This window comes from Podarcis cretensis, assembly GCF_951804945.1.
Source record: "Podarcis cretensis genome assembly, chromosome: 1".
Classification (NCBI taxonomy): domain Eukaryota; kingdom Metazoa; phylum Chordata; class Lepidosauria; order Squamata; family Lacertidae; genus Podarcis; species Podarcis cretensis.
The window spans coordinates 18,049,345-18,077,197 of NC_137170.1; the positions used below are offsets into that span (position 1 = coordinate 18,049,345).

Below are 27,853 nucleotides of genomic sequence, written 5' to 3' on the forward strand. Positions count from 1 at the left end.
AGAATGCAGAATGTTGACATGTGTTTTGTTGATTTTGATTACGGTATTATTTTTTGGACATTTGAAATAGTTTTTATTTATTATTATCACTTATTAAATTTCTTAGCCACTTTATCTTGCCTGTGGCAACCCAAAGTAACTTACAAACAAAAAACCCCACATAGATACATTAAAACTAATTGTGGGTGGGAGAAACTCCCTGGCTTGCCCTTGGGACTGCAGCTGCTAATAGACATGCTAATTTCAATGGGTCTACTCTTGAGTATAACTTAGCTAGCTATGCCCTCTTAAGTAGTGGTATTATTATTGTCTTCCAGATCAGCAGTGGGCAGACTTAAGTCTTGTGGGGTCTACTCTTTTCACCCCCCAGAATCTCAAGGTCTACCAGCTTGGACCAGATGCCAAATAGTGGCTAATCCACTTTCTGCTGCCCCTGGCCAAGTTCCTTATCCTGACTCAAGTCCTACCTAAGGCTAGTTCCCACAAGCAGCAGATAAGATGATAAGGCAGTACTGTGGGGTAATAGGCAGAGAGATTGATGGCCATGAGAGAGGCCTAATTTATGCAGGGCAGTTGCTTCCAATCAGCTCTGAACTATGGAAGGAAGACTGTAAGAAGATACTTTGCAAGTATCTCATATTGGGATTAAGCACACAGAGAAATCTGCTAATGAGCTTCGAGAGCAGATATCCCCTGTTGGAATTATATGTCTTGCTGCCTCTTTGACCTGCACTCCGTAGTCCATGCACAAGATTCTTGACATACCTTCTGTGAAACATCAGGCAGGCCTTTCTTAAGAGGCTCTGCTTTCTGAAGCTTCCCCTTTCTCCAGCATCCAGGACAAGTGGATTCCCTTTCTCTTCAAATCCTAATTAAATTTGATTGAGCGGTCATCTAGCTGGCCGCTGAAAGGTTCCAAATACGTTCAGCTTTCCCACATCAAAGGCTGACTACACTCCATATATTTAAAGCACATAGCTTCTCCCAGAGCTTCCTGGAAACTGTAGTTTACCCCTCACAGAGCTACCATTCCCACCACCCTTTACAAACTGCATTGGTTTAAATGTATGGTGTGTACACAGCCTTGGTCTCTACGGCTTGGTTAAACCAGGTTGCATGATTCAATCAGCCAGTTGTGCAATCCATACACAACATTTACGGGAATCTCCATGTGAGAGCCAGACTCGAAATCAAGTCCCATTGATTAAAGTGAGTGGGACGCGGGTGACACTGTGGGTTAAACCACTGAGCCTAGGGCTTGCTGATCAGAAGGTCAGCGGTTTGAATCCTCGCAACGGGGTGAGCTCCCGTTGCTCAGTCCCTGCTCTTGCCAACCTAGCAGTTCAAAAGCACATCAAAGTGCAAGTAGATAAATAGGTACCGCTCCAGCGGGAAGGTAAACGGCGTTTCCGTGCGCTGCTCTGGTTCGCCAGAAGAAGCTTAGTCATGCTGGCCACATGACCCGGAAGCTGTACGCCAGCTCCCTCGGCCAATAAAGCGAGATGAGTGCCGCAACCCCAGAGTCAGTCACGATTGGACCTAATGGTCAGGGGCCCCTTTACCTTTACCTAAAGCAATCTATGGCCTTTTAAACTGGGGCGGCGGGGTTATTATTTTGTTTGTTATTACCGGTGCTTTTTTCTGGGGGTACTCAAGGGTACACAGAACTGGCACCTTTTCTTTCTAGAAGAAAAGCCTCGGTTTAAAGTGTGGCACTTAGCATGAAGTTGTTACAGTGAGTACCAGAACCATTTTTCCTAGAAGCATCGGCTGCCACTGCTTCCCAATGAGGCAGGAAATTTGGGTGGGACACAGTGAATCCGCAATGACTTTCCCTTGCACAATGGGGCTTGCCACTCCTTCCTCACACCCTGCCTCCCCCGCAAAAATAACCACTTGTTCTGGAGATCCCCTGGACTAGTACACAGGGAGAGGAGAGATTGTTCCACCAGGCAAACAGAAAGTGATCATTTGTAGCAGTGCAACCTTGAATTCCTCCCTCTGTTTGTAGCTGTGCACTCTTCCTGTTCCACGTGTCAGCACAAATATTCTACCTTTATATTATAAAATAAAAACCCATATGCATGAACAGGCTATCCTATTTCCTCAGGCTAACCTCCTAGATAGACTGTATAAATTGTGGGAGGAACACAGAGAGAATGGAACTCCGCCCCCCCTGCCCCACAGGGATTATTTGTGTGGGGAGGGATGCTGACTGATGTTCTGAACATGTTCTGTATTTTTGCTTTGAACAACTGCTAATTCTTCGGTTTCTTTTTCCTAAAGTCAGGTCCACCTGTGATTGTGATTCAACTCATTGCAGCAATATTGACTGAGATCGCTTATAGCTTTATTATTTCCCTATTTAATAAGATGTAAAAATGTGCCTGAAATACTTGAGACATTTGTCATGCTCTGGCCCCCCCACCCCGGCCCAGGCACCTGTGAAAACGCTTCCAGGGTCGCTGGCCTCTCCTCTCCCTTCCTCCTTCCCTACACGTTGTATGAGATGGGCTATCATGCCTCTGGGATTAGTGAAGAACTAAAAATAAAATCCATTTCATCATTTAGAAGGTGCCTCTACACCCGAGCTGTATAGGCTTTAGCGATGCATTTGAAAGGTGCAGTTAGCCGGCATGACTGCAGTTAATAAGCATTCGAGGGGGAAGTTGGAGAGGAAGAGTTCTTGGATGACATCAGAGGACGCGGCCTCTGAGTTAACCAGTTACACAAGAGAAGCTCAAATAGAATTTCATAACAGGCACTCCGAGCATATTACACAACTGGAGCAAATTGTGCCAATGATAATACTCTGTTCTAATCATTCCCATCTATTTTCCGGTTTGAGTGCCGCTGCTTACGTAGCCGAAACAGCAGCAGCAGCACCTAAGTGCAAGAGGGAGGTGTCAACATGCAGCATGCAAACCCCAAGGGGTTACAGAACGGTAGAGAGAGGACTTGACACTAGAACTTGGGGACATCCAAAGAAGCTATAGGCTGGGAAATTCAGGGCAGACAAAATAAAGAGCTTTCTCCCACAGAATATTTAAAAGAGCATTGGGCAAATTCACGGAGCAGGCAGCTATCAATGGCTGCTAGCCATGATAACTCAGCGCCGGGAACAAACACTCTATATGAAAGTTGCAGAATTGTGGTGACTCCAAGGAAGATGCTATGAAGACAGGTTTTTCAAAACTCCTGAAACAAGCCCTTCTCATTTAATGCACACACCTGCTCTGTCTTTGCCCGCTGGAGTAAGCCAGTCGCACAGGACATTGTAGGTGAGGAAATAGACGACAGATGAGCAGCAGTCTCTCCACATCAGAGCCAAAGACCCCTTGTATAGACCCCTGAAACCTTCCTCCTTCACGACAGTCCGCAGGCAGTGCACAGCTCCTTGGTACTTAGGCTTGGAGATCAGGACGTGGGGTGGAATAGCCAAGGGATCTTTCTGGATCTGTAGTCTCACTTTGGCCAACTCTGCAGGTGAGATTAGCACAACCTGAAGGGTGTAATTAGGAATTAGTGGTCTAGAAAGAGATGTTTCCTGTAGAAGCTCATCACCCACACATCTCCAGACCAGACCATGAAGATACAGAGCCTAGGGTCCAAACTCATGTATTATGGGGTGCCCAAACTTTTTTCAAAGAGGGCCAGATTTGATGAAGTGAACATGTGTGAGGGCTGTGAACAAGCTGTTGAGATTTTTTTAGGATTGAAGTTGTTGAGCTTTTTTTACAATGCTGAACTTTTTGGGGGATTTTACCTCAGGACATATACTGCCAGGGGGGCTGGATTAAATCGACCGCCGGGCCCTGAAACGGACTTTGGACATGCCTGCCTTAGTGTATATAGATCAGAGGTTTCACTGCAAGAGCCTAACATGCATAGTCTTCTGGAAACTAATTACACGAGTAATACAATCTTGTTGCCCTTCTTGTTGTTATTATTTATAAAATTTATATGCCACCCTTCAAAGATCACAGGACAGTTTGCAACATTAAAATACACAATGAAAACACAAAAGTACATAACAACAACAAAATGATGAGGGACAGATGATATAACACGGATGTTTTCCACAGGGATCACTTTCGATAATCAAGAAACTTCAGTGCTTTAAGTATAACACGTTACATGAACACCATTACTGGTCTGTACCAGAAGAAGCCAAATCTAGTTGTCAGGGGACTGCCATCAGCTCAGAGGTGAGAGGTGGAAGGGCAGTTGCGTGAGAAGCAGCTCTTTTTCCGGGGAGGAAGGAAGCCACGCCTCCAGTGGCGAAGGGATCCAGGGCTCGGAGGATGCAAGGGAGAGCCTGAGCATAGCGGTGGGGGAGGCAGGTCCCCCTTTGCCCATGCCCTCTCTGCGCAGATTCTGCTAGTGACTGAGCAGACATGGAGGTGAGTCGTTCTGCACTGTGAATGTTTTTGCACCAATAATAAAGCCTTGAAAAGACCAGTGGGGGTCTTGACTGTTCGCTCTCGAGCAACCACGTCGGAACACTAGTGCTCTTCAAATGTTGTTGGACTAGAATTCCCCTCATCTGTGAGCACTGGCCATACTGGTTGGTGCTCAATAACCAGAAGGCACCACTTTAGCTACTTCTACATAGCAGAATCTACAGCAAAACATGCCTCTCCCATATCTGTCTCCACACCAATGGTTTGACTTCATCCCCAAAGGCGCACTCCTCCATTGTCTCCCTGGACAGATAGGTGCTAACCTTATTCCACTTTAACCTTTATGATTTCCTCCCAAACAATCCTGGGAACTGTAGTTTGTTAAGGGTCTCCTAACAACTCCCAGCAGCCACAACAAGCTACAATTCCCAGGATTCTTTGGGAGAAGGCATGACTGTTAAAGTGGAATATGAGTGCTTTACCAGGACACCCCGAAGGCCAAAAACGCCAAAATTAATTGATTGACTTGCCTTTTCCTTAAATTGATTGTATTGCACATATACATAAATCAAAATGCACAAACTTTTTTTAAAAAAAGAAAATACAAAAGCTTATGTAGAGAGAGCAAAAAAGAAAAGAATAAAAGCAGAAACTCCAGAAAGGAAGAAAGAAGTAAGGGATATAAATATATGCCTTTTGTAAAGGTAAAGGTAAAGGTACCCCTGCCCGTACGGGCCAGTCTTGACAGACTCTGGGGCTGTGCGCCCATCTCACTTAAGAGGCCAGGGGCCAGCGCTGTCCGGAGACACTTCCGGGTCACGTGGCCAGCGTGACATCGCTGCTCTGGCGAGCCAGAGCCGCACACGGAAACGCCGTTTACCTTCCCGCTGGTAAGCGGTCCCTATTTATCTACTTGCACCCGGAGGTGCTTTCGAACTGCTAGGTCGGCAGGCGCTGGGACCGAGCAGCGGGAGCGCACCCCGCCGCAGGGATTCGAACCGCCGACCTTTCGATCGGCAAGCCCTAGGCGCTGAGGCTTTAACCCACAGCGCCACCTGCGTCCCATATGCCTTTTGTAAGTACATTTAAATCTTAAAAAGAAAAAGAAAGAAAAGAAAAAGAAAAAAGGGAGCATACATAAAACAACATTAGTTCATTCTTCAATAAACTAAGACATTTCAAAAAAAGAAACACACTTATTGTGGACTTCCACCAACTTCACAACAGTTCATTATTTCTAATTAAAGTCTACCTGTCTATATTTCAATAAATCCCTCATCCCATTCAATAAATCCCCGAAGAAAAACGCCAAAATTAATTGATTGACTTGCCTAAGATCTAGGACATGGGTAGGCAAACTAAGGCCCGGGGGCCTGATCCAGCCCAATCGCCTTCTAAATCCAGCCCGCGGATGGTCTGGGAATCAGCATGTTTTTACATGAATAGAATGTGCCCTTTTATTTAAAATGCACCTCTGGGTTATTTGTGGAGCCTGCCTGGTGTTTTTTACATGAGTGGAATGTGTCCTTTTATTTGAAATGCATCTCTGGGTTATTTCTGGGGCCTGCCTGGTGTTTTTTACATGAGTGGAATGTGTGCTTTTATTAAAAATGCATCTCTGGGTTCTTTCTGGGACTATATCTTCCCCCCCCCCAAATATAGTCTGGCCCCCCACAAGGTCTGAGGTACAGTGGACCAGCCCCCTGCTGAAAAAGTTTGCTGACCCCTGATCTAGGACAAAGCACTGCCTTTGACGTTCCCGCCGGACGTCAATTCTGCCTTTGAAATCTCAATAATGTATGGCAGCCCTAGCTTTGGGTGTGGCTTTGGCCTTCTCCTAACCAGATTGGATTTCTGCATAAACTTTCATTCCTTGCAGTTAAAAACAAAACAAAACAAAACATAATTTTACTCGTAACTTACCCGGATTGCACCAGTAGCAGCTGCCGCAAAAGACACGTCTGCCTTTGACGGCTTTCTGTCTGCAGAGCCATATCGAAATCTGCAGATGTTATAAAGGATGTTTTTGTAGATGCCAAAAGAGAACGATGTAATAAACGATGCAGTTATGACAGTCATTGACACCCCTCGGTAGAAACCCAGCACCTGGTTTGCATAGAAAAGTGAGAAGAAAGTGTTAGCCAAGCTAATCTTACCTAACCTTCCCAAGTCTCCATAATATGAAAGTCACAGCAGCTGGTTTTTTTCTTTGGCTTTCTAGTAATAAGGAAATTAATTATAATAGAATAAAGGACACCTCACAGTTTGTCTTCAGGCTTGGTACTAATCGAGGAAAAGGAGAAGGTGATAGTTCTGTCGGTAGAGAATTACTCTCTTAATCTGAGGGTTGTGGGTTCAAGCCCCACATTGGGTGAAAGATTCCTGTATTGTAGCGGGTTGGACTAGATCAGAGTTTCGCAAACTTAGGTCTCCAGCTGTTTTTGGACTACAACTCCCATCATCCCTGGCTAGCAGGACCAGTGATCAGGGATGATGGGAACTGTAGTCCAAAATCAGCTGGAGTCCCAAGTTTGGGAAATACTGGACTAGATCCTCATGGTCCCTTCCAACTCTACAGTTCTATGATTCTATGAAACCTCTAGGTCAGGGATATGTTACCTGTGGCCCTTCAGATATTGTTGGACTCCAAATCCCATCAATTCCAGCCATGATGGGAGTGGTAGTGCAGCAACATCTGGAGGATACCAGGATTCCCAGCCCTGTTCTAGGTGCTTATGAGGCCCAATGCACCCAGAATCAGGTTCTTGTTCACAGGTATTCTTAAACACAACCAACCTTAGCCTTAGGGCCAAACCCTAACCCTTGATGCAGTTAGCAATTGCACAAAGGGGTTTTTAGAATTCAGGATTGGGGACCAAATCCAGATTGAAACATTGGTGTGGGAAATGGATTTTTAACCTCTTGACCTCCCCCCACGCTACATCCCTGAATTGGACTGAAAGTCTCTTATTTGCATTGATGGCAGGTGGAAAGATCTCATTTGCTGAAATAGATGTGTGGGGAGCAATCTGCTTCAGGACTGCTGTAGAGAGCAAAGTGTTAAAAATCCCTCCCCTCATTTTCCACCCAACCCATGTCTGCAATTAACTGTTATTCAGCCATTCACACAACTGTGTGAAATATGCAGTGTTAGGCCACAATAGCTCTGTCCCAGAGTCATTGTAATAAAGCCATTCCTTAATGTTGGACAGACACTGGGTTTTTCTCTTAAGAACTGTAGTTTGCCGCATCAACCTACAATTCCCAGCACCCTTAACAAACCACAGCTCCCAGGTTTCTTTGGAGAAAGTCATTTGCTTTAAATGCGCATTAAATATGTTTTAAATGTATGGTGTGGATCCGCCCCAAGTCAAGCAGACATGATGAAGCAAATCTAACCTTCATCAACAGGAATTTTACCATACGTACTTTTTCAGTTCTGTATGTGTCTCTGATACAGTGCCATATTCCACGATAACTTGTCTGAGTCTGAATCCTCACCTGTTAAATGGGACAATCCATCATTCATTTCATCTTGGGGGAAAGAAACATTTCATTGGTAATTTTGCAAGTGGGTAAGGCATCAAATTAGCATGAAAAGTGAATTTATTGCACTTGGGTGACAAGAATGCTTTAATCCATTGCACAAAGCTGAATGTCAAGGAACTGCCATCGGCTCAGGAGCAAGAGGGGAAAAGCCAAATGGATTACAGAGAGCTCCCAAAGATTGTGGGAAGCAGCACTTCCTCAGCGGAGGAAGGTAGCCACACCTCTAGTGGAGAGGAGCTGCAGGGCTCGGAGGATGCAAGGCGGTGCCAGGACACCTTGCTTGAGCAAAGCGGGGTGGAGGGAGGTCCCCCGTTATCCGCGCCTTCCATGCGCAGTAGGCTTTCGCGGAGAGAGGCGAGGCGCAGGCTGGGCGTCAAGAAACTACTCTGCTGGGGAAGGTTTAAGGACCGCCCACTCTCAGATTCTGCCAATGAATGAGCAAGACACGCAATAGAGGCGCTCTGCTTTCCAAAGGTTTTTATCACCGATAAGAAAGCTTTAAAACAGACTATTGCAGCATATTGCCTGATTGCTCTCGAGCAACCAACCTATACCTCTAACACTGAATTTATAGTATGTGCTTGAATCTCTCCCACAAAAGAGGGACAAGATTGGAGGCACCTACAGATCTCACAATGTAATTTCTAGTTTGGTCCTGAGAGTATGGTGAAAGGATTGGGAGAAGCTGAGGAAGCAGAAAATGGAGGAACCCTGGAATTCCTCCTGGCAAACCATAGTTTATGAGCTGTTGGGTAGAGAAACCACTGCAGTGGTGAAAACCACCTCACACACTCATCCTAGCTGCTTTCAGCTCTGAAACAGGGTGGAGAAGAGTTCTCTCCATTTTACCTTGTGACTTGGGAGATTTGATTGTAGTTAAGAAAACCAAACTTTGAAATACCTTGATTGTGTCCAGTGGATATCCGACTGCAGCACTAACACCACCTGAAACAGTTAAATTTTTAAAATTAAAAAATTGCACCTTAGAGACCAACTGAGTTTGTTCTGGGTATAAGCTTTTGTGTACATGCACACTTCTTCAGATACACTGAAACAGAAGTCACCAGACACTTATATATTGGGGGGGGGGGGGTTCTCAGGAGGGTAGTAGGAGATGGGTGATTGACTCAATGGGTATGGTAAACCTGTTGATGACTGTTAACTGCAATTAGTCCTACAGGAAAAAGGAAGGGAAAATAGCTTTAGCATACGTAATGAGACAATAATCCAATATCTCTATTCAGACCAGGTCTCTCCATAGTTTTCAGTTTAGTATAGGTAAAGGGACCCCTGACCATTAGGTCCAGTCACAGATGACTCTGGGGTTGCACGCTCATCTCGCTCTATAGGCCGAGAGAGCCGGCATTTGTCCGCAGACAGCTTCTGGATCATGTGGCCAGCATGACTAACCTGCTTCTGGCGAACCAGAGCAGCACATGGAAACGCCGTTTACCTTCCCACCAGAGCGGTGCCTATTTATCTACTTGCACTTTGACATGTTTTCAAACTGCTAGGTTGGCAGGAGCAAGGACCGAGCAACGGGAGCTTACCCCGTCACAGGGATTCAAACTGCCGACCTTCTGATCGGCAAGCCCTAGGCTCTGTGGTTTAACCCACAGTGCCACCCGCATCCCTTTCAGTTTAGTAATACGTTGTAATTCAGCAACTTCTCTTTCAAGTCTATTTCTGAAATTCTTTTGTGATAAGACAGCTGCTTTGAGATCCTATACTGAATGTCCTGGGAGATTGAAGTGTTCTCCTACTGGCTTGTCTGGCTTGTGATTCCTGATGTCAGATTTATGTCCATTTATCCTTTGGCGTAGGGTTTGGCCTGTTTGTCCAATATAGAGAGCTGAAGGGCACTGCCCTTTATTTCGACTGCGTCAGACCAAGACGGCTACCTACCTGAATCTGTAAGTTAAATTGTTTCAGAAGCGATACATTCACCTCACAGAGAACCAACTTCAGTAAGACCAGAAAACTTAAGCCACATTCACTTTGCACTTAAGCCAGGTGTGTACATTTGAGACAGGCGTTGCACATGCGTGAAATGAGCACATATGGACAGATGGCAACGTCATGAACAGGAGTTCTGGAAGGGCTGGAGGAGGAGAACCAAAAAGTGCATTGGGTGAAGACATCTCCACTCCCTCTCTGATGTGTACAACACCATGCAGATGTGACTTAAGAAGAAGAAGAGTTTGGATTTGATATCCTGCTTTATCACTACCCGAAGGAGTCTCAAAGTGGCTAACATTCTCCTGTCCCTTCCTCCCCCCCAACAAACGCTCTGTGAGGTGAGTGGGGCTGAGAGACTTCAAAGAAGTGTGACTGGCCTAAGGTCACCCAGCAGCTGCATGTGGAGGAGCGGGGAAGCGAACCCGGTTCATCAGATTACGAGTCTACCACTCTCAACCACTACACCACACTGGCTCTCTTAAAACACAATGGGAGAGATAACCTCATGGCATTTTAAGCTGCTCATGTGAACATACCCTTACTTGCAAGTAGCACCTTGCAATGTATAGAATTGCACCATTAACCTTGTCAAACAATTCTGCACATGGTCCACCCTTGTAATTCTACCCCACCTCCAAAACAAAACAAAAAACATACTCTGAAATTGGGAGTTGTAGGTCAGCATCCCTGATCACTGGCCATGCTGGCTGGGACTGGTGGGAATTATCGTACAAAACATCTGGGGGCGCCAGGGTGGGGAAGGCTGCTGAATGAGGGCCTGGGTATTCAGATCTCTCCACCACACCACAATATGCATAGTTCATGTTGTACAACAAACACCACAAGTACAATAAAGGGTGTGTTGGTGTGCAGTCTTTCAGCCCATAAACTGGTATAGCCAGGTTTTGAGAATTGTGTCTACTAAGCTCATAGCTTATAGCATTGAAATGGGTCAGGGAGGGGATAAGGTTGATTGGCACATATAAAGAATGGTAACAGTACACATTCTTTGTACTTCCTTAGCAACAAATGCTATCGCTATATATATTTACAATAATACAAAGATGTTTATGTCGTTGTTTGGTGGAAAATTGCCTTTCCACATAGCACATTCAAAGATTCAAATACATACCATTTTAAAAAGAACTACACATAAATAAAGGGAGGAGGAGGGCGGCAACCAAAATGGTCAAAGGCCTGGAAACGATGCCTTATGAGGAACGGCTAAGGGAGCTGGGCATGTTTAGCCTGGAGAAGAGGAGGTTAAGGGGTGATATGGTAGCCATGTTCAAATATATAAAAGGATGTCACATAGAGGAGGGGGAAAAGTTGTTTTCTGCTGCTCCAGAGAAGCGGACATGGAGCAATGGATCCAAACTACAAGAAAGAAGATTCCACCTAAATATTAGGAAGAACTTCCTGACAGTAAGAGCTGTTCGACAGTGGAATTTGCTGCCAAGGAGTGTGGTGGAGTCTCCTTCTTTGGAGGTCTTTAAGCAGAGGCTTGACAACCATATGTCAGGAGTGCTCTGATAGTGTTTCCTGCTTGGCAGGGGGTTGGACTCGATGGCCCTTGTGGTCTCTTCCAACTCTATGATTCTATGATTCTATGAGGAGGATGTGAAATATTGTATATGTTTACTTGCAGGAGGAGGAAACCAAACCGATCATTGTATGAAAGATAAATATTAAGGGTGGTATCCAGTGATGGTCTACCCAATTGCGCAATTGAAATCTATTCACTTGCACAATTCGACTTCCAGTCAGGGCTGGCCCAAGACATTTTTACACCTGAGGCGAACCACAAAATGGCACCTGCCTCCCCGCCAGGGAAGGAGTGAGTGAAGATTACATCAGGGACAAGGGGGAGGTGAATAAAGATCTACACTGGGATCTGCTGCCTCTGTCGGTCCTGCCACCTAAGGTGGTTGCCTCACCTTGCCACATGCTGTTTCTCATTTCTCTTCTCTCCACACACACACACACACACACACACCCAGCAAAATTTGTTCCAGGTGAGTCCCCCAACCTTCAAGAGCAGATTGAGGGAGCTTTAGAGAAAGAGCTACAGGAAAGAGGAGAGGAAAGAGAAACTTAGTTTTGCAACTACTGGATCAGGCAGGTCTAGTGAAAGCATCCCATTCTCACAGTGGCCAAGCTATATGACCCTATATGAAGTCTGCGAGCAGGACCTGATGACAATAGCACACTCTCTATGTGTGATTCCCAGCATACTGTCTCTGACAGGTGAGGCAGAGCATAGCAATTGTGGCTGGTATTTATTGATTTCTCCCTGTACATTTTGCTGCATATTATAGCCTTCTGATATAGTGAAGACTACAGCATTGACAAGGCAAAAAATGCTGGACAAAAATACAACAGCTTTCCTAATAGGCTTGTTTATGTGGAAAGCAGCCAAGTTAATAAACTGACTACTGTTCTTACAGAGAAGAGAATGTTGCTGTACCACAATCTGAGAAAATTGTGAAGGACCATAAGCGTAATTATAATGTAAATACAAACCTCAGATGTGGTTATGCTTCTCATGTGGTTAGGTTTTTGCAAGCTGCTTTTCATCCAGACATCTGTACCCACATTTTACTCTACAACCGGTTTATTGATATGAGTTTGCGGGTGCCGGCCTCCCCTAAATTCCTGGGTCGAGTAAGTGTTAGTATTTAATCAAGGCTTGGGGAGTTAACCTGGATGCCAGACTTCTAATTCCTGGACCCAGCTTCCCATGTTCACGAGATCACCTGGGAGATGGGCCATTGAGAGAACAAAGGAAAGGTAATAGGCCATTAAGAAAGCGAAGCAGAGGAGGCAAATGGGTAGGGCCCCTACTTCAGCTCTGAGATAAAGACAAAGCTTGAGGCAGAGTTTAAGAGTAAAGACAGCAAGCTGAAGACAAGATCAGAGCACTATGGTTTATTTTTGTTTGAATTTAAAGCTGTAGCTATGAGAGAATCAAAACTCTCTTGGGGCGTTAATACTGTGAACCCCTGCACTGTAGGCTCAGGTTGTATCTATGTGTAAATAAACCATATATCATAAAGACACCACAGTCTCCACTGTGCCTCATTTCCAAAAAGAAAAGGTGAACACCAGGAACCCCTGGAATCTCCCACCACTCGGAGATTGGGGCGACATGCAACATAGTGCTTGCAGTTCACATTAACCTGCACTTCCAAATGCACAGTCCGCACTCATGTGCTTTGTGGTACTTTGCATACATTATTGAGTCACCAAAGGTAGGTGCCTGAAGCTGTTCAGGGCTCTACCCAGTCCACGGGCCAGAACTATAAGGTATTAGGATCTTGCTAAAGTAATGCAACGCCTGCTTCCACCCTAGTTGTTCCTAGGTGACCACTGAACATGCTCAATCCTCATTGGGCTGTTTGTGGGGTGGAGTTGTCCCCTTGGCTGCTTCCTACCTACTTCTGCATATCTTGGGATTCATCCAAATGTGTTGATACTTACCTCTCTCTTCCCTTAACAGTGGCCTTCTTTCGGGTCCAGCCCTGTCAACGCAGCAGCAGCACGGAGTTTGCTCTCAGAGAGACAGAGAGAACACAGTCCCAGTGTGACACTGTTGATGCTGAGGCAAAGCGAAGGAATAATCTGCCAAGCCAGACTCATCAACAGAGCCCTTCTGGACACCAACTGACCTTTGCGAGTGCTCCAAGAGCAGCAGTAAAAACATGGATTTAGCATTCTCCGGGGATTTCCACACTCCAGATATAGCAACCCATAGACGCGTCTAGGGCCTAAAATAGTCTTGGGGAGATGGAAGTTGAAAGCTGCTGCCACAGCTGGAGAAGCAAAACAAACAGGCACAATGGGAGGCTGGCAGGCCTTCCTCAGCCCCAATGAATGAAACTTCTCTACTGCTCAGAAGGAATTCTATTTACAGCATGAACCTAAGCGTGTTTACTCTGAAGCAAGTCTTACATGGGGCCCTTCTGGACGTCCTGTTCATTGTGCATTCACGATTGTTTCACTAAGACAAAGCACTTGCAGGCTTTAGATTAGAACTAAGATCTTTATTGAGTTCTGTGTGGGCTCACATGCCAGTCTGCTCTGGGTAAGCCGTAGGGAGAGCACAGGCGTGGTCCTCTCCCTCATTTCCTGTCCCGGTCTCTCCACTTGGCTCTATTACTCATGGTGCCATGATGATTTGAACTCAAGGTGATATTGGGGCAGAGGTCTCAAGCCTCAAGAAGCAGGGCAGTCACCAACGTTGTTTGCACCACTAGAACCTACAAAAGGACTCTATATGGGCTCTTGGGTACCCCATAAGGGAAAGGAGCAGTTTTTTCTTGTAACATTGGCCAACAGCTTATCAGGCAGCACCAGATTCTCACTAGTTTCTAGTGCTCCCCAATGTACAAGAAACATTTTATCTATAATAAATCACAACGTTAAGCAAAAAATGTGTCTGGTTTAGGGTGGAGTCATGTAATCACCCCTACCCTGCCTGTGGTGCAGTCAAAATTATTTGCTATTTGAGTAATCTTACTTTGACTGTGTTGTTGTTGTTGTTGAGTCGTTTAGTCGTGTCTGACTCTTCGTGACCCCATGGACCAGAGCACGCCAGGCACTCCTGTCTTCCACTGCCTCCCGCAGTTTGGTCAAACCCATGTTTGTAGCTTCGAGAACACTGTCCAACCATCTCATCCTCTGCCGTCCCCTTCTCCTTGTGCCCTCCATCTTTCCCAACATCAGGGTTTTTTCCAGGGAGTCTTCTCTTCTCATGAGGGGGCCAAAGTATTGGAGCCTCAGCTTCAGGATTTGTCCTTCCAGTGAGCACTCAGGGCTGATTTCCTTAAGAATGGATAGGTTTGATCTTCTTGCAGTCCATAGGATTCTCAAGAGTCTCCTCCAGCACCATAATTCAAAAGCATCAATTCTTCGGCGATCAGCATTCTTTGTGGTCCAGCTCTCACTTCCATACATCACTACTGGTAAAACTATAGCTTTTACTATACGGACTTTGTTGGCAAGGTGATGTCTCTGCTTTTTAAGATGCTATCTAGGTTTGTCATTGCTTTTCTCCCAAGAAGCAGGCATTTTTTAATTTTTTGACTGTGTACACACTCCTATTTATTCTGTATCTAGTGAGTTGCCGCATAATTTTAGACACAGTCTGATGTCGCTCTGTATATATCTTGCACTTTTTTTTCAATGAAGCACCACATTTGGATGTGTTTTCCCCAAAACCAGCTTCCACCCAAGTTGCTGGTTTAAACCGCAGCTAGGTTGTTCTTTTTTCTCAATTTGGATGGAAGCCTGCAGGTGCATTAATCATTACACAAAGTAAGTTACAGAGGAGGTTCTCACACTCATTGGGCCTCCTCCCATTCTTTAAACTATGTTCAGTGTCCCAACAAGGAAGAGCATGTTCATGCATAGAGCTTCTCTAATTACCTAAGACTAGCTTTACACCTTCATCAAAGCTCGGGATGTATTATAATTCATATCCTAATCTCATTATTATCACAACATCCCTGCGAGTTAGTCTGTGAAGGCATGCGTCTAGTCCTAGGATCTGGGAACTTAGGGATATCGGCTTGCATACCATGTCTGGAAACAGGAAAGAATAAGAATAAAAACCATCCAGATCTTCAAGTGCTTCCTGAATACAAGAGGGCCAGATCACATAGAATCAAAGAATCAAAGAATTGTAGAGTTGGAAGGGACCCCAAGGATCATCTAGTCGAGCCCCCTGCAATGCAGGAAACTCAGCTAAAGCATCCATGACAGGTAACCATCCAAAGGTTGTATAGTTGCTTATCTCCTTGGCCCAGAGGTTGCATAACTTACGCATACCCTCCAACATTTCTCTGATGAAAATAGGGATGACCTAAAGCAGGGTCAGCAAACTTTTTCAGTAGGGGGCCAGTCCACCATCCCTCAGACCTTGTGGGGGGCCGGACTATATTTTTTGGGGAAAATGAACCAATTCCTATGCCCCACAAATAACCCAGAGATGCATTTTAAATAAAAGGACACACTCTACTCATGTAAATACACGCTGATTCCTGGACCATCCGCGGGCCGGATTTAGAAGGCAACTGGGCCGGATCCAGCCCCCGGGCCTTAGTTTGCCTACCCATGACCTAAAGAAAAGTGAGACATTCCAGGATCAAATCAGAAACCAGGACAGCTTGTGTGAATCCGGGACTCTCCCTGGAAAATAGGGACACTTGGAGGGTCTGAGATCTGTCAATTTTGGTTTCTCTTACTTTCTCAGTCTCTTCCAATCTTAACTTCAGTTTGCCAGATTTCTGCTTGAATTCCCTTTTTAAAAAAATTGCTATCCTTGCTATCTAAATGCAGAACTGTTAGGCTGTTTTCAGACTTAGCATTAGGTTGGGGTTTATATTTTTACTGCTGGGGTTTTTTTAAAGGCAGCTCTGGATTCAACTGCATTGTAAAAGATACAGTATTCTGTACTAGCATAAATAGCACAAATGAGTCCTGAAGGCAATTTAGGCTTTCCCTACGGTATCCTTCTCAAACCTGTTGCATGCCAGAAGGTTTGGATTGCAACTCCCACCACCCTTGACTTTTGGTCAGGCTAACTGGGGATGATGGGTGTTGTAGTCTGAAATGTTTGGAGGGCACTGGGCCGGGGAAAGCCATGTCATGCAAATAAAAGGTAAAGGTAAAGGTACCCCTGCCCGTACGGGCCAGTCTTGACAGACTCTGGGGTTGTGCGCCCATCTCACTTAAGAGGCCAGGGGCCAGCGCTGTCCGGAGACACTTCCGGGTCACGTGGCCAGCGTGACATCGCTGCTCTGGCGAGCCAGAGCCGCACACGGAAACGCCGTTTACCTTCCCACTGGTAAGCGGTCCCTATTTATCTACTTGCACCCGGAGGTGCTTTCGAACTGCTAGGTTGGCAGGCGCTGGGACCGAGCAGCGGGAGCGCACCCCGCCGCAGGGATTAGAACCGCCGACCTTTCGATCGGCAAGCCCTAGGCGCTGAGGCTTTAACCCACAGCGCCACCTGCGTCCCGTGGTCATGCAAATAGGTGCCCTTAATTCCCTTCCTGTATTCTGAATGGCACCATCCCAGGAGCACCGCCCTGTGTGATCCTTCAGGACATGGGTGTCAATCAACTCTAAAACCATAATCTCTCAATGGACAGAAATAACCACCTGGGGCAAATAGCTAAGGGCAGCTGCCAAAATTTAGATCAGGAACTGGCACAGGTAAATCAGTAACGCACTCAGTCTACAGCCATATGCCTTGCTCATCTAACCCTCTCTAGTAAAAATGACGCGCACACATTTCACTAGTTCTTCAGAATCACAGTCACCGAACACTTTTTTTTTTTTGCCTTGTGCAATCTTACAAGTAACAAGATCAGGCCTCGGCCTCTTGCCAAACTGCTTATATCAGAGCCAGACTTCACCAGGACAAGCCAGAACAAATCTCAGCAATATGTGTTTGTTGAATGCACATCTGTGTGGCATTACTAAACACAGTAAAACCTGGCGTGTAGCAAATATCCACAGGTTTCCTTCTTCGGAAAGGCGTGCACAATTTCAGAGTGCACACGCCAGACCTTTGCCTTTTGCCAAGTGTGCACGGAAATTCTGGGGTTTCGGTTGTTGCCTGGGCCCTCCTTTGGAGCTGATGTTAAAGTTGGGGTGGGAGGAGATAAAACAAGAGACTAATGGGCAACATGCCCAGTGGCGTAGCGTGGGGGGTGCAGGGGGGGGCCGGCCGCACCGGGCGCAACATCTGGGGGCTAGGGTTAGGGGGCGCAAATCCACGGGTTAGGGGTGCAAATTACTTGCCTTGCCCCGGGTGCTGACAACCCACGCTACGCCACTGAACATGCCTTAGAGAACCCCAGGATGTTCTCATTGCATGATGTTTTGGCACTGTGGATCCCTGCAACTTACATGCATGGGACATCTTTTATAAGGTTACCAGATTTTTTTTCAATGAATCCAGGGACACTTTTCAACTTCCATGGATTTTGTATGGGGGCTGGTTTGTAAATCCAGGGACTTTCCCCCGGGAAACGGGGACGACTGGTAACCTTAATCTATTATGAGATGGTCCATCTGTGAAGAGTTGTAGCTCACTGGTATAGCATCAAGCAAAAGGTCCCTGGTTCAGTTCCTGGCATCCACAGGTGGATGTGGGAATAAATCCAGCCCGAAATCCTGGACTGCTGCTGTTCGCCAGTGTAGACTAATCTCATTCCTTGTCTTTGTCCCACCATCACCAGCTCCCTTCCTTCCCTTCTCCTTTTCTCTCTGGAATTGCTTCTCCTTCATCCCCCTAGTCCATATGTCCCAGGGCGCATTTGGAAACCTAAGAAACTGGCATGGGCACCACAAAATAACTACTGCACAGAAGGAATCTGGAGTTGCTGAGAAACTCCACCCCCCCCCAAAAAAACCCACCAAATTGCAAAACACCTATAAACACCCAAAACAAATAAAACATGAAACAGGCATCCCCCCACAACTAAACAGCCCTCCCAAAAGACAAAAACAGAGGGAAAATATCTGGAGGGGCAGCAACCTTGGCGGGCAGCAAGGGGACTATCAGAGAGTGCCACAGTGCCCATGGGCACTATGTTGGGGATCCCAATCCTACTCCACATCCTTCATCCTGCCCTAGTACATGTATTTGAAATAACCATGTCGTCTCCCCTGCCCTAGTTCCTTGCTTCCATTTCCCACCTCCTTTGTTGTTTCCTTGTGTATCTCATTTAGATTGTAAGCCCCTAGGGGCAGGGACCTGTCATACAGGTTCTGCGCAAACGGCCTCATGCATAAGATGGCACTCTAGACATTAACACAGGCACACGTTTAAGTTCCTGCCCCTTTGAGATTCTGCTTCAATTCCCCCATCAGTCTCTTTCGATTCACACCTGCGGCTGCGGCTGATCCCTCCTTGTCTTCGCCTTTCTCTATGGGCTCACCATGTATATGCAATGGTACGGAAAGTATATATGAGTTACGAAGGTTCCTGGAATTAATGACCCCGCCAGCTTTGAGTTCCACTAAGTGCCCCTACGCACGCTGAACTCGCGTCCACTAAAACCTCCTCCTTGGGGGCTCTGAAGGTCATTCGCCCTCTCCCTCCGCCGTGGGGGACCTGCCTGAAAGTTAACAGCAAGGAAACACAGCTGTCTCTCTTCATCAGCGGGCTGCTGGGTAGTTTATTTATTTATTACCTCCAATGGCTCCGGCGATGAAATCCATCTGCGCGGAGGGGAGCCAGCTGCCTTTGCTTGTCCCGATTAAAAATGCTTCAGCCTTGGTGCAGGAAAGCAGACAGGCTCCGTCTTTCCAGGAACGAGAGGCCCTGCTGGATGGATCTATAGTGGGGATGAGCAATAGGCTGAAGTTAGGAGCACCGGGATACACTTCAAGGCATACGTAACCGAGAGCCGGCAGGAGGAGGCTGGGACTTTGAATCAGCCTCAGGAGTCCTGTCGATGCTGCAGAACTCCACAAGGCATGGCTGAACCACTGCCGGGGACAAGGCCCTCCCTCCTCCTGCCTTTTGCTCTCCAAATCACCAAGGGCAAAAGAGCGTTGCAGCTCAACTGGACCGGGGTCAATTTGCACTCGGGACATTGGGGTGTTAAAGTTCCTCTGCCACACCGGACAAATCTCTTGGCTCGGCAAGGAGCAACAATGCCCACCAAGCCTTGCTTCTCATGCCAAGTGGTCATAGGCAATCAGGCCCTCCTCATCCAGGAACACATCATGAGAGCTGAGCAGTACAGCAAATGGTTTGAATGCATGAGGTTCCAAGGTCAGTGCCTGAGACCTATAGTTTGAAGGATTTAGCAACACCTGGAAAAAAACTTTGTCTAAGAGATTGAAATGTGGCTGCCAGTCAGAGAAGAGTATTGGGCAAAATCAGCTCACAGTCTGACTCTATAGACAGGTTGAGAAGGTGCCTTTACTTTTGTATGTTCTAAACATGCACACAAGACCTCAAGCACGAGACCTTTTGACTGCTCCTTCCACCACTCAAAAAAGAGGTTGTCGCTGGAAATTAGAATATTTAGGACAAGGGTTCATAGACACACATTTCCATAAGCTTTAAATATATGCTATATGCATATATTCGTACACAGGATTTAAAAGTCGTAGAATGCAAGCCAAGTGATTTTCCTATCCAAGCCACCACAGATAAACAGTTTAGGTTAGCTTATTCATTAAGAATATGTCATAATACTCAATAAACAATCAATAATCCCAGATTATCCCAAATCCTCTTCCATTTACTACCCATTAATTTTCCCAACAGCTCGTTCTTCAAACCAATTAAATTCTCCTTCGATTATCCCCATTTGTTACCTCCCATATAACCTATGGGTAATCTTAAATTATTTTTTTCCTCCACGAATGAATAGCTTATCATTGCTGTTTGGTGGCAGAGATGATTGCTGTTATAAGAAGGGCTTCTGGTATGCCTGCTTTATAAACATAGGAAGCCAACTTGCACTGATGTGGACCTTAAATGGCTCAGAACCGCAATACCTCAAGGACCACCTCTTTCCATATGAACCTACCTGGACCCTGAGATCATCTTCTGAGGCCCTTCTTTGTGTGCCTCCTCCATGAGGGGTCTGGAGGGTGGCAACAGGTCTTTTCTGTAGTGGCTCCCCACTTGTGGAATGATCTCCCCAGGAAGCCTCACCTGACACCTTTTGGCACCAGGCAAAAATGCTCCTCTTCAACCCGGCCTTTGGCTGATGGACATCCAATGCACATTTATTGTACACACCAGCCTCGAAATCTTACTGACTTGGAGAGGATCTGCAAAGAAGAGTGGGACAAAATACCTCCTGAGAGATGTGTGCAAACCTGGTGGCCACCTACAAGAAACGTCTGACCTCTGTAATTGCCAACAAGGGTTTTGCCAACAAGTACTAAGTCATCTTTTGCAAAGGGATCAAATACTTATTTCACTCATTATAATGCACATCAATCTCTGACTTTTGTCTTCTGGGGGTTTTCCTGTTGTTATTCTGTCTCTCACAGCTACAATAAACCTACCATTAAAATTATGGACTGGTCATTTCTTCGTCAGAGGGCAAACGGGCAAATTTAGCAGGGGGTCAAATACTTTTTCCCCTCACTGTAAATGTGTTATGGAAGCGGGGTGTGAATTATTGATTTGTTGTTGTTCTTATTTTTACTATGTATTTTGTGGTTTTTATATTGCAAATTTATGATGTGAACTGCCCTGAGGCCTGCAAAAGAAGCGCAGCACAAAAAATTTAATAAATTAAAAATAAAAATAATTGGTCCAACTGGTTCAGTTAAACACCATTTAAAATAACCAACAGTAAAAGTTATTAAAGCTTGTCAACATCCACAGCTTGGAAGCACATGGCTTCCCTCCCCCCGAGAATCCTGGGAACTATAGTTTAAGGCTCCTGGAAAGTAAAGCGCCATAGGGGGTAAACTACAGTTCCCAGAAACTGTGCAGGGAAGTCTTGTGCTTTAAAGGTATGGTGTGGAAAAGAGTTTATTCCCTAGTTTCCCCAGGTTAACACTTAACGACCGTGTGTCGCTTATTAACAAGAGTGCTTCTCCCTTTGTCCCTGTGATGCTGCAGAGGTTGCCAAGTCTGGCTGAAGGTGCCTCCTGAGATGCATTCCTTTGAAAATTCTTCTGCCTGAAGATGTCTGTCCTGACCAAAGAGCCATCTGGGGGCACATCTGCTCAGTGTATCATAAAGGCACCTCTGGCCTAGTGTACTGTGTTTGTTCCTGTTCTCCACCTGTGACCCACTGAATAGCCTTGATCACTTTGGCTCATATTGTGTGGGGGGAAAACTTGATATAGATCGATATCCCGTGTGGGATAATAAAAGAATTGGCTGGATCCCTATATCCAAAACATGGGGCTAAACACACACTCTTGCAAGAGACAGCCCCCAGCAGAGATCAAAATCACAGAATCATGCAGCACGGTGAAGTGTGAGGAACACAGGCTGCTAGACCTTTTAAATGTCCTGTTTAATCCTCTTACAACGCTTCACCTCTCTACCCCTCTCACAATGAACAGACCACACCATTAGCAAGTTTAAATGCTTTACTTACAAACCCCAAAGGTCAGATACATGTGTTATTCCACGCAGCAGCAATATGAACACAGGTAAAAATCTTGTGTTTACAAAATACAGAAAAGTATTTCTGAGCACACAGTCTGGGCTTGAAGCAGTCGATCAGAAATCCTTGCACTAATGAAATGAGGGAGCTGGATACCACCCAGCAGTGCCACCTGGATACTCAGCCACTCCTCTTTATTTCGGACTCTTGCAGCAATGCCCATGATCATCCTTCCCCCTGTAGCAAAACACTGTTGTGGGCAGTGGCTGTCTGCTCCATCCCATGCACCCAGGCTCTGATCCCTCAAGACAAAAGTGCACATGAGTGATGGTCCAGCAGTGGTTGGGAGTGCCTGGACTTTGCCTGTGTCCCAGACATTCAATACCGCTGCTGCTGCTGCACCGTGAGTGTTGGAGAAGGCCGCTCCCTCCTCAGGCTAATTCTACCTGGCCTAAGGGGCGGGGCCCAGACTCACCTTCGCCACAGCTTTAAGAGGCCTCATTGAGGCACTGGGACACTGCTGCTGCTGCTGCACCATGAGTGTGGGGGAAGGCCGCTCCCTCCTCAGGCTAATGCCACCAGGCCTAGGAGGCGGGGCCCAGAATCACCTCCGCTACAGTTTTAAGGACACTGGTGCTGCTGCAGCAAATGTTAAAAATGTTTTCATATATTTTAAAGTGTTTTAAAGGTGTTTTTACTTTTTACTTTGTTGTACCACCGTGAACAGTGGTTTTTATCTATGTATTTTTATTTTGTTCCGTTTTATTGTGGTTTGGGGTGGGGATTGGTTTTGTTTAGGTATAATTGTTTTTGGTTTGTTTTTCTGTTTTGTAATTGGAGGCTAGTATGAGGCTTGGGATTCCTACTGTGGAGGGGCGAGGGAGGTATGGCGGTGGGGGCAGATGTCATAGGCGAAGGGGATCGAGATACGGATATGCTCGTACCCCTTCCAATCTGCGCCCCGTCCCGAGGGACGAGGGTAGGGTGAGCAAGGATTACTCACTTCTGTCACTGGTGTTGTGCAATGCCAGGTCTATAGGCAACAAAACCGCCACTCTGCGAGATTTCTTTACCTCGCAGGGGGTCGACCTGGCTTACGAGAGATGGCGCCCCCGGGTTTCTCCGTCCTCCACCAGTCGCGGACTGTGGGCCAGGGGGGAGGGGTGGCATTATTAATCCGGGAAGATTGTTCTTTCAGGGCTCTACCATCGCCATCGATCCCCGGCATTGAATGTGTTGGCCTAGTGTGGGGCTCTGAGGTGAGCTTGGCTGTCTGGCTGGTGTACCGGCCACCTAGCGCACCAGCAGCCACCCTGTCAGGCCTGCTGGAGGCGGTGGCCGGCTGGGCCTTGGAGTTCCCTAACCTATTGGTATTGGGGGACTTCAACATCCATGCTGATGCCACTCCCTCCTCACAGGCTCTGGACCTGGTGTCTTCCATGGCGACACTAGGGCTCTCCCAGTTTGTTTCAGGCCCCACACATCAAACAGGCCACACGCTGGATTTGATCTTTGGCGCCGGTATAGATGTGATCGTGTCTCCTTCGATGAAGGTGCCATGGTCTGATCACTACGCTCTGAAAGCCAGGACTGACTTTCCACCCCCACCCTGCTTAGGTGGTGAGCCGATTTGGGCTCGCCCGCAGAGGCTGATGGACCCTGATAGCTTCCGCCAAGCCTTGCGGGACCTTGCTCCCCCTGGTGACTCATTGACTGAGCTTGTTGAGGGCTGGAATATCCAGCTCCTGGCAGCCATCGATGAGATCGCACCTAAGCGCCCTCTGCGACCCCGCAGAAACCAGGCTCCCTGGTTTACCGAGGAGCTTCGGAAAATGAAGCGGGACCTCAGACGGCTAGAGCGAGTATGGCGGGGTGCCCGTGACGGAGCCTCAAGAACATCTTATAGGGTTTTTATGAAAACCTATGAGATGGCAGTGAAGGCCGCTAATAAGTCTTACTTCTCGGTCTCCATTGCATCCGCTAGCTCTCGCCCGGCGCAATTATTTAGTATAATTAGGTCTTTAACGTCCCTTGAAGGACAGCCAAATTTAAATAACAATCTGACACACAGCTGTGAGGCATTTGCGAGCTTTTTTGCGGAGAAGGTCCTGTTGCTCCACCATGACCTCCCTGCCAATTTGTATACAATAAAGGAACTGGAGGCCCCTCGACTGTCCTCTGGTCCAGTATTGGACCACTTTGAGTGGATATCCCCAGCCGATGTGGACAGACTCCTCCGAGCTGGAAAGCCCACCACCTGTCCTCTTGACCCGTGCCCATCTTGGCTGATTAGAGCGTGTCCAGATGAGGTGTGGGCCCCCCTGGGGGGTATCATCAATTTGTCCCTTGGCACCGGGATATTCCCAGGGGAAGTGAAGGAGGCAGTGGTGCGCCCGCTCTTAAAGAAAACATCATTAGAACCCTTAGATCTATCCAATTACCGCCCGGTTTCAAATCTTCCATTCCTGTGTAAGGTGATTGAGAGAGCGGTTGCTGAACAGCTTGGTAGGTTTCTGGATGAAACATTGGCTCTGGATCCATTCCAGTCCGGCTTCCGCGCTGGTCATGGGACCAAGATGGCTCTGGTCGCCCTAACAGATGATCTCCGCAGGCAGCTGGATCGAGGCGGGTCGAGGCTGCTGATTCTTCTAGACCTGTCAGCAGCCTTCGACATGGTCGATCACAAACTCCTGGACCACTGCCTTGCCGAAGTGGGGATTCAGGGCACAGTCCTTCAATGGCTGCGCTCATTTCTCTCTGGTCGGGGACAGAGGGTGGCGCTTGGGGGGGAATTGTCATTGCGCCACTCCTTGGTGTGTGGAGTGCCTCAGGGTGCGATACTCTCCCCGATGCTTTTTAACATCTTTATGCGCCCCCTCGCCCAGCTTGTCCAGAGTTTTGGGCTGGGTTGCCATCAGTATGCCGATGACACCCAACTCAATCTGTTGATGGATGGCCATCCTGACTCACTGACCAGATGTTTGGAAGCTGTGGCTGGATGGTTACGTGGGAGCCGGTTGAAGTTAAATCCTTCGAAGACAGAGGTCCTCTGGCTGGGGCGGGACGATATGGGATTGAGGGGGCAACTCCCATCTCTTGCGGGGGTGCAATTAGTGCCAGCACCATCCGTTAAGAGTTTTGGTGTAATCTTCGATACCTCCCTCTCTATGGAGGTGCAGATTACAGCTATAACAAAGGCGGCATTTTTTTCATCTCCGCCAAGATAAGCAGTTAGCCCCTTATCTCTCTCGCCCTGACCTAGCCACTGTGATCCACGCGACGGTCACCTCCAGACTGGATTATTGTAACTCGCTCTTCGTGGGGCTGCCCTTGAGACTGACCCAGAAACTCCAGCGGGTGCAGAATGCCGCGGTGAGACTCCTTATGGGGTCTTCGTTGCGAGATCACATTCATCCGGTACTATAACAGCTGCACTTGCTCCCAGTGGAGTACAGGATTGGGTTTAAGGTGCTGGTTTTAACCTTTAAAGCCCTATACGTCCTAGGACCCTCGTACCTACGGGACCGCCTCTCCTGGTATGCCCCACAGAGGAACCTACAGTCTGCAAATAAAAACATCCTGAAGGTCCCAGGCCTCAGAGAGGTTAGGCTGGCCTTAGCTAGAGCCAGGGCTTTCTCGGCTGCGGCTCCAATCTGGTGGAACGCTCTGTCACAAGAGACTAGGGCCCTGCGGGACCTGACATCTTTCCGCAGGGCCTGCAAGACAGAGTTGTTCCACCAGGCCTTTGGTCAGGGCGCAGCCTGACTCCCTCCTCTGGCAACCTGCACAGAATTTTGCTTAACGGTTGCCATTAATTTGATTTTAATTAATTTTTATAATGAAATGTTTTTAGAATGTTTGATTATTTGATTGTTTGATTATTTGATTGTTGTTAGCCGCCCTGAGCCCGGCTTCGGCTGGGGAGGGCGGGATATAAATAAAAAATTTTATTATTATTATTATTATTATTATTATTATTATTACCCACAGCCCCTCGTGCATTCGGAACTATGCTTCTAAACCAGGGGGAGGTGGGTGCGGGTTCCTACTTTGCACATTCCACAGGAAGCATGTACAGTGGTACCTCAGGTTACATACGCTTCAGGTTAAAAGACGCTTCAGGTTACAGATGCTTCATGTTACAGACTCCGCTAACCCAGAAATAGTGCTTCAGGTTAAGAACTTTGCTTCAGGATAAGAACAGAAATCGTGCTCCAGCAGCGCGGCGACAGCAGGAGGACCCATTAGCTAAAGTGGTGCTTCAGGTTAAGAACAGTTTCAGGTTAAGTACAGACCTCCGGAATGAATTAAGTACTTAACCCGAGGTACCACTGTACGAGGAACCAGCTTGCATGACTCAGGCTTCCTCAGTTACTGCTTCTTCGCTGTAGCCAAAAGCATTAATAAGTAAAGTTGTTGAATGGGCTCTGAATGATCTTGCCACAACGCAGCCAAAGATTAGGTTTCTTTTCTCTTCTTGAATGGAATGTGTGTGTCACCCTTCTGCAGAGGCCACGCGGATCTTCTCAGTATCAATGGCTAAATGAAACCTTCATGTATATAGTGTTACCAAAGCTGCTAAGCAGGCAAATATTGGGCGCTCTTCTGCATTTACCTATGTATTTCCACTGATACATGCAAGCTCTGTGCATTTGGAATTAGACATGTGCTTCTTCTATGTATTCCTCTCCCGGAGCCAGTTTGTCCTGTTCTGGGCATTAAGCTGTACTCTGTTTCAAGTGTCATGATCCTGAAACAAAATATATCCTGACCAACCTATAGCCACTTGCAGAATCAGTTCTGAAAGGCTGCAGAATTCTGAAATGTTGCAGAATTAATTCAGAAATGCTGCAGAATCCATTCTGAAAGCGTTGAATGAAAATTATTGTACCCTCAACTAATAATAAATAATAATAATAATAATAATAATAATAATTTATTATTTATACCCCGCCCATCTGGCTGGGCTTCCCCAGCCACTCTGGGTGGCCTCCAAAAGAATATTAAAATACTGTGATACATCAAACATTAAAAGCTTCCTAAACAGGGCTGCCTTCAGATGTCTTCTAAAAGTCTGGTAGTTGTTCTCTTTGACATCTGGTGGGAGGGCGTTCCACAGGGAGGAACTTCTTTTGGGTTTCTAGCTGCATTAGTTAGAAGAAGAAGAAGAAGAGTTCAGATTTGATATTCCGCTTTATCACTACCCTAAGGAGTCTCAAAGCAGCCAATAATCTCCTTTCTCCTCCTCCCCCACAACAAGCACTCTGTGAGGTGAGTGGGGCTGAGAGACTTCAGAGAAGTGTGACTAGCTCAAGGTCACCCAGCAGCTGCATGTGCAGGAGTGGGGAAGCGAACCCGGTTCACCAAATTATGAGACCATCGCTCTTAACCGCTACACCACACTGGCTCTAGTTAGGGTAGGGCCTGAGTCACAATTTATATAAGGACAGAGTGTGCTCAGTTTCCATACTTAACCGCCCAGACCCTATTAAAACACCTGACTCTTTTTGCATGGAACATTCTCTTCTTCTCATTCATCCTTCAGCAGATAATGCTTCATTGCATCCTTGTAAATACGTTTAACGTACTCCTAGTTTTGCACCTGCTCATTCCTGAAATAAGGCAAGTTCCCAAAAGATTTGCCACTGCGTAGTGAATAAGAACCACTGATTCCCGTGCAGAAAATGCCACTGATACAGGGTAAAAGCGAGGGGCAAAGAACATTTTGTGTTCATAGGGAACTACCTTATACTGAATCCGACAGTGGGGGTCCACCTAGCTCCATGCTGTCTACACTGGCTGGCAGCAGCTCTCCAGGGTTTCAGAAAGGGAGTC

The 27,853-nt window shown here is 46.7% G+C and overlaps 1 protein-coding gene across 3 annotated transcripts in view; it reads right to left on the reverse strand.

The window, feature by feature from the left end:
* Positions 1 to 27,853, reverse strand: part of SLC25A47 (solute carrier family 25 member 47) — a 40,870-nt gene that overhangs the window by 3,282 nt on the left and 9,735 nt on the right. The window contains exons 1-7 of one of the 3 annotated variants that reach the window (XM_079949446.1): positions 22,494 to 22,627; positions 20,471 to 20,717; positions 19,118 to 19,261; positions 8,854 to 8,897; positions 7,833 to 7,904; positions 6,327 to 6,509; positions 3,232 to 3,502 (exon numbers count right to left, since the gene is read on the reverse strand). In XM_079949446.1, coding sequence (XP_079805572.1) covers positions 3,232 to 3,502; positions 6,327 to 6,509; positions 7,833 to 7,904; positions 8,854 to 8,897; positions 19,118 to 19,145 — 598 coding nt within the window. In that variant the 5' untranslated portion in view covers positions 19,146 to 19,261; positions 20,471 to 20,717; positions 22,494 to 22,627. Of the gene's footprint in view, positions 1 to 3,231; positions 3,503 to 6,326; positions 6,510 to 7,832; positions 7,905 to 8,853; positions 8,898 to 19,117; positions 19,262 to 20,470; positions 20,718 to 22,493; positions 22,628 to 27,853 lie in introns of those variants that run through there. The other 2 variants (XM_079949445.1, XM_079949447.1) reach the window with 2 other exon arrangements.